This window comes from Salvia miltiorrhiza, chromosome 4 (genome assembly GCF_028751815.1).
Source record: "Salvia miltiorrhiza cultivar Shanhuang (shh) chromosome 4, IMPLAD_Smil_shh, whole genome shotgun sequence".
Classification (NCBI taxonomy): domain Eukaryota; kingdom Viridiplantae; phylum Streptophyta; class Magnoliopsida; order Lamiales; family Lamiaceae; genus Salvia; species Salvia miltiorrhiza.
Window position 1 is genome coordinate 48241079 of NC_080390.1, and position 6727 is coordinate 48247805.

General features: G+C 36.2%; 1 protein-coding gene across 5 annotated transcripts; it reads left to right on the forward strand.

Moving 5' to 3' along the window:
• Nucleotides 1-314: 314 nt before the first annotated feature.
• On the forward strand, nucleotides 315-4073 carry LOC131023953 (pentatricopeptide repeat-containing protein At1g74900, mitochondrial-like). 5 transcript variants are annotated; one of them, XR_009101564.1, is made up of 3 exons: nucleotides 322-806; nucleotides 1137-2805; nucleotides 3605-4073. XR_009101564.1 is itself a non-coding variant. In XM_057953621.1 (2 exons), exon 2 carries the CDS (start codon nucleotides 1215-1217, stop codon nucleotides 2661-2663), a length of 1449 nt encoding a protein of 482 aa, XP_057809604.1. In that variant the 5' UTR covers nucleotides 315-806; nucleotides 1137-1214; the 3' UTR covers nucleotides 2664-4073. The 5 variants fall into 5 exon arrangements, 1 of the variants encoding a protein (XP_057809604.1); XR_009101565.1 differs by having other exon boundaries at nucleotides 324-806; nucleotides 3620-4073; XR_009101566.1 differs by having other exon boundaries at nucleotides 324-806; nucleotides 3636-4073.
• Nucleotides 4074-6727: the final 2654 nt, after the last annotated feature.

The following is a 6727-nucleotide window of genomic DNA, read 5'->3' on the forward strand; positions in this document are numbered from 1 at the left end:
AAAAAATTATTTGGACTCGATTTTGGATCACAAGTAAACTTAAAATCAATTATTTGGATTCGACTGGATTCGATTTTACTAATACATTTTGGATCACAATGAATTTTTTTTACACAAAGTTTTTAATCCCATGTTTTCGGAATAGAAGGAAAATTCTTATGTATTTACTTAGTTAATTTAAGGCAGCCATTCTCAAATTAAACTAGCTATAAAAGTTTTGGGCTTAATTAATTTTCTATTGTTAACATACTTAGCCCGATACACCAAACTTATTCATTAAGCCCACAAGAAGATAATGACCCATTTCTCATTCTATGAATTGAAACTAATGTTTTTATTTTTTTCTTACTTCTTCTTCCTCCCATTCTCCAGTCTGAAATTCCTCTTCTAAATTCCCATCTTCCAGCTCCTTCTCCTCATGTTAACGCCTCCATCTCTACTCTCGTCTCTCTCGCAATTCGCATCAGCAGCTCGACACCCATCTCTCTCTCTCTCTCTGTTAAATCACGCTAGAAACAAAAATCCCGAATCCTACTCTCCTGTCTCTCAAATCTCTTCTCTTTTCTCCTTCGTTTTTTTTCCTGGCGACGAACCACCTTGCTATGACTGCCACCGTCGTCAAGATATGATTTTTGTATGTGGGTGATGTTGAGGAAGGTGTTTTCAAGTAGAAAAAAATCTGTAAAAAGCATTTTGGTTCATGTAGAAGCAGTTTCCAACGCCCACGCCTAGCCTTCCCCGCCCCGCCTCCGTCCGCCGACTCCGCAGTAGAAGCAGTTTCCAACGCCCAATTTCCGGTATTGTAGGTAAGCCGGCAGGTTATTTGTGTCAATTAGAAGTTCGATTTTTGAATTTCTTTTTTCGTTGTAAATTTGATTTTCTAATATTTTATAGTTTTGATAGCTTGAAATAATGTTCTTGGAGACTTTTAAGAATCTCGTGCTAGTGTTTGATTTTATGTCATCAAATGCCAAATGTTAGTTACAAACCATTGAAAATTTGCTATTACTAAAACTGAAGGTTGATGTTAGGGCCGAAGAAAATCGAGACATGTTGTCACTTCTTATATAGTATAATTTTCTTGGTATTTGTTCTGTTTGGCTGATAGATACGTTTGTAAATATTCCTTTGGGCAGGTTTAAATCTCTTCTACTGCACTTGAATCATATCCTTTCTCAACCAATGTCTATGTCCTTCAAACTTCAAACCAAATAATGAGCCTACTCACCAGAGCTTCCAAAGTCAATAACCTTAAAACTCTGCAGAATCCCCCGTCCAGCAACTCTCCATTCCTGTTACCAGACCCTGTCACCATCACTAATCTATTACTCAAATCAAACAATCCAGAGTCACTAGCCCAATGCATCAACACTGTTTCTCCGTGGACTCCAGGTTTAGTCCAAGCAATTCTTAAACGCCTCTGGAACCATGGCCCTAAAGCCCTCCAATTCTTTAAACTTGTTGAAGACCACCCATCTTATTCCCATTCAGCTATTGCTTTTGACCATGCTATCGACATCGCTGCACGAATACGAGACTACAAAGCTATGTGGACCCTTGTATGCAAGATGAGATCCATGAGATTGGGCCCCTCCCCAAAAACATTTGCTATTATGATGGAACGGTACGTCTCTGCTGGAAAGGCTGATAAGGCTGTGAAGATATTTATGTCTATGCACGAATATGGCTGCCAACAAGATTTGTATTCATTTAATGCATTGCTTGATGTATTGTGTAAGTCAAAACGAGCAGAGATGGCATATGGGCAGTTTAAAGTATTTCGGGGAAGGTTTAGAGCTGATGTGGTCAGTTACAATATTATCGCAAATGGGTTTTGTTTAAAGAAGCAAACACCGCGAGCATTAGAAGTTATGAAGGAGATGATTGAAAGGGGTGTGGAGCCAACATTGACAACATATAATATATTACTTAAGGGTTATTTTAGAGCCGGGCAGATTAATGAAGGGTGGGAGTTTTTCTTGCAAATGAAGAAGAGAAAACTTGAGATTGACGTTGTGACCTACACAACAGTGATTCATGGGTTTGGTGTGACTGGTGAGGTTGAGAAGTCGAGGAAAGTGTTTGATGAGATGATTGGAGCTGGCGTGCTTCCTTCAGTTGCAACTTATACTGCTCTAATTCAAGTTTTGTGCAAGAAAGATTGTGTTGAAAATGCCATCATAGTGTTTGAGGATATGTTAATGAAAGGTTATGTGCCAAATGCAACTACCTACAATGTAATCATCAGAGGATTGTGTCATGCTGAGAAAATTGACATGGCTATTGAATATATGGATAAAATGAAAGATGATTGTGAACCAACAATTCAGACATTTAACGTTGTCATTAGGTATTGTTGTGAGGATGGGAAAATTGAGAAGGCGTTGGAGATATTTGACAAGATGAATGGTGGTTCTTGTTTGCCTAATTTGGATACTTACAATATCTTGATTGGTTCAATGTTTGTGCGGAAGAAGTCGGATGACTTGTTGGTTGCTGGGAAGCTGTTAATAGAAATGGTTGGTCGAGGATTTGTGCCACGAAGGCTTACCTTCAATCGTGTTCTAAATGGGCTTATGCTGACTGGTAATCAAGGATTTGCACAAGAGATATTGAGGCTGCAAAGTACATGTGGCAGTCTTCCTCGTCATTTTAGATTGTGAAATGCTTCTATTTTATTTGCATTGGCTATTTAGAATCTGGGCCCTGATTATGAGTGAAGTTATTTCATCTGAAACAATTTATGCTTTACAAAGTCATTGGAGTGCTTAAAGATGTGACTCAAATACAATTCTGGGATGAAAGGTAATTAAGTTTGCTATAACTGTCATATTGGTATTGATTATTACATACATATTTTGGTATCACTAGTAGTTAGCAGAATTTGACAGGTAACATGTTGCCTAAACTTTGACATTTTTTTCCCTCTTATTGTACTTGTTGTGCAAATTTGTTTTTATTCAGTATCAAGTTTATTCGCCTTATCACATCACATATCTTAAAGAAAGAGCAAAAGCTCTATGTTTGAGCCCAAAGCACATAAAATGGTGAATGTGTATTTAACTTGATTGAACCAAGTTTCCGATATCCCACCATATTGGTTAGCCAGATTAATAGCATGTTACATACAAGTGATCTTGAAAACTTATCTAGTTTTGTACCTATCAAGATGAAGTTTGACGCGAGAGATATTCTTTCTACCAAGGTTCTGAATTTTGATTAGCTGAAAGGCTTAAAATTGTGCCTGTGTTGTCGTATTATGAGCAAAAATTAATTTTCTGACCCCTTTTATTAATTATGAAGGATTTTTGAGGATACATCATATGCTTGATGTTTATTAGCTTCAATACTTTAGAGCTGAGAGTGCTCGAGAAATAGGTTGCACATTAATCTACCTTAAGACAGACTGTTGTCACAGTTTTTATTGAAATCCTGAGTTTATGATAGTCGTCTCAAGCTAAAAGAATGTGGTTGCCAACTCGTTAACAAAACCGAACAATTTGCAGGTTTTTGGAAATTTATCTGATAATTTATTTGAAGATTCTGATTTTTGTTGATTGGCTATAATGTTCAACTTATAAAGAAATGTGAACACTATTTTCAGCAGATTTTATTGTAGATCTCTTTGGCTGTAGCTGTGGTACTAGTGGGGACGGTGGTTGTAGCACGCGATTTCTGGGTTGGGAGGCGGCCCCTGTGTGCGTGGGCGTGACAGTAGTTGTTGTGGCCATGAACCACACTTTTGGTACACCTCCATTTCCTGCCATCTGTTCTCCTACATCTCCTGGTTCTGAATCTTTGCTGTTTTTGAGATTGTAATCCAATACAGAGTGATCTGAAGTGATTGGGATATAAGAGTGTTGCACATGAACACAATGTACATGAAAAATAGACTGTAGAAAATATCATCATGAATAGAATGTTTTTAAGGCAGTTGTAGATTTTAACAAAATATTATTGATATTTATAGTTCATAAGACTTTGAAGTTATAGATGGAACTTATTGAACATTATGTTAAATATAAATTGATGTGCAACTTCCTAAAGATATGCAATTTCTAATCTTGACTCGAGGTGTTGGTCCTCTTTTCTTTTGCCTTTTTGTTTGTCTGTTTTCACTCTCTTGGTGGTCGGTTTGTTTGTCTGGCCTCGCTCTTGGCTTTTTCGGTTGCAGTGTGAAGGTGTTCCGAAATTCTTGGGGGCAATGTTTAGGCTGGAGCTCTCGAAGTTTTTCCACCCTTCATGGCTGCTTTTCTTTCTCTTCGTCGTTTTTTCTTTCTGTCTAGACGAGTACTCTTTTTCCTTGTTAAGGGTTTTCCTACGGGTTTTCCTTAACAAGGTTTTAACGAGGCTTGGCCCTTAGTCAACTTTTCTGTGCTTTCAAGGATTTTTTTAGGTTTTTTTTCTTTTCTTTTATATATAAACGGAATTTTAATTCATTATTGAAGCCCTATAGTCATTAGTCATAGATCAAGCAAACTCATCAACATCTAAGAATATTTAAATTCATCTATTTAATTTAGGCATATAATATACTATGTGTTAACAATAAAAGACTTTTTATATACAATTTAAGAATTATGGCACTTTAAAATTCTGGAATTTGGCTCGAATCAAAATTTTAGTCACATTTAAAATTGTTATATTCTCCTTTCAAATTATGTATTAATTGGTCTATAATTCATATGTCAAATATTATGTAGGAAAATTCTTGCATCTATCGTCATAAAATTAAATGTGATCCTAATTTTAATTTAGACTATATTCTTTTAAAAAAATTATATATTAATCAATTAATATTAATAAAAAGTAAAATTTTAAATATACTTCATATAATTATTAACAATTAACTCTTTTTTTTTTAATTGAAACCAATACATAAAGTGAGACATCAAAATTGATCGACGAATCTCAAGTGTCGGTGTCGGACGATAAGCCAATATCGGAATTCACTAAGACTACCTTTACTCACGACCTCACAACCGGTCATCCCAATAAGACAAGCATTAATTATTAAAAAATGCAATGAAATATTTATTTAATCATGACCGGTTGTATAAAAAAGTTACAGAACAACCTATTGAACAACCTACTTTATCAAATGGTGATCTGCCATTTGGCATTTTTCAATAAAAAGTATAATAAATTAAATAATAGAAAAAGGAATATGTTTAGGTTGGTGTGGGTTATTGATAAACTACAAAGTTGAATTGATTATGGGTTGTGTATGTGAAAAAAAGAAAAATAATTTTTTATTAAAAAGTTAGGTTGGTGAAGGTTATTGATAAATATAGTCTAAAACGCCCACGCCCCAACATCTTTGAAGACTTTACAGGTTGTCCAGTTTTTGTCTCTCAATTGAATTTTATCTGCTTTCTTCACTATTCAATAATTGATTGACCATTTTATCTAAAATAAAAATAATAAAAAATGATTGACCATTAACTTGATTAGCATTTTCAAAAATAGAATAATTGTGTGACCTAAGAGCATTGGCATCGCATCCTCGATGCCTTACTCGAACTCGAGTATTGCACTCGAGTAGGCGATGCAGGGAGGAGCTACTCGAGTGCTACTCGAGTTTTCGAGTATGCTCGAGTGATTTTCTTTTTTTTTTCATTTTTTTTTAAATTCTCTTCTCCTCTTTAAAAATTTCTCTCTTCTTTTTAAAAATTAAAAAAAATCAAGTAGGCTATCAAGGAACCCCAATGCAGCACTACCTACTCAATAACACAACCACTATCAAGTAGGCTATCAAGTAGGCTATCAAGGAACCCCCAATGCGGATGCTCTAAGAGTATCCACAACAAGGCTCGCTGAGCGGATGCCCCGTCACCAATGTTGGGGAGCGCAACGTGAGACTTGTAGCTGCGAATTTGGTGAGAAGGAGGAAAAAGGAAGTGCATGTCATTTACGGACCAATAAGGAAAAAAAAAGAGGAAATCTGACACCAACGGAAGAATGCCAATTTTTATTTATTTTTATTTTTTTTAAATTCTCAAAGAGCCGTTTCACTCTTCAACGGTCTTCTTTTTTATTTTTTATTCCTAATTTTCTTTAATAAATATTTCATCCCCCCTCGTTCAATTTACATCATTCTCTTCTTCATCATCTTTTTCTCATTTTTTTCGTTTAAAAAAAATGGAGCATGATTGGAGAAATTGGTGGAACAACCCACAAAATCTGGCATCATCGCCAGGAAATCCAAATTCTTCTGGTGGATCTTGAGGATATCAACTTGAACAAAAAATTTGTTAAAGACGATGACATCGCCGAGATACCTGTCATGCCGGCAATGATCAAGCAACGCGGTGGCTACATTCTAGTGGAGACGGAGCTCATATGCACCTTGTGGGCCGAGGCTACACTAAACGTCGTGAAGGGAGGCGATAAAAAGGCTCTCGTTTATTGGGGTGCATTTATGACGAAGTATAACGAGCAACAACCTACCAATACCATTCCACGCGACGTAAAGTAAATCAAGTTGAACTTCCAACGAGTCTAAAAGGACGTAAACGTTTGGGAGACAATGTACGAGAAATGTCGTTCAAATTGGGGAAGCGGCATGAGCGATGACCAAATCAATACGGTACAACAAATGTATCACATCGAGCATGGATCTTTGTTCAAATATCCCTACGCTTGGAGTATTCTACACGAGTCTCAAGGATTCGTATCATCCGATGACGACGTCCACTCCGCCAAGCGTTTGAAGAGATCCGATGTA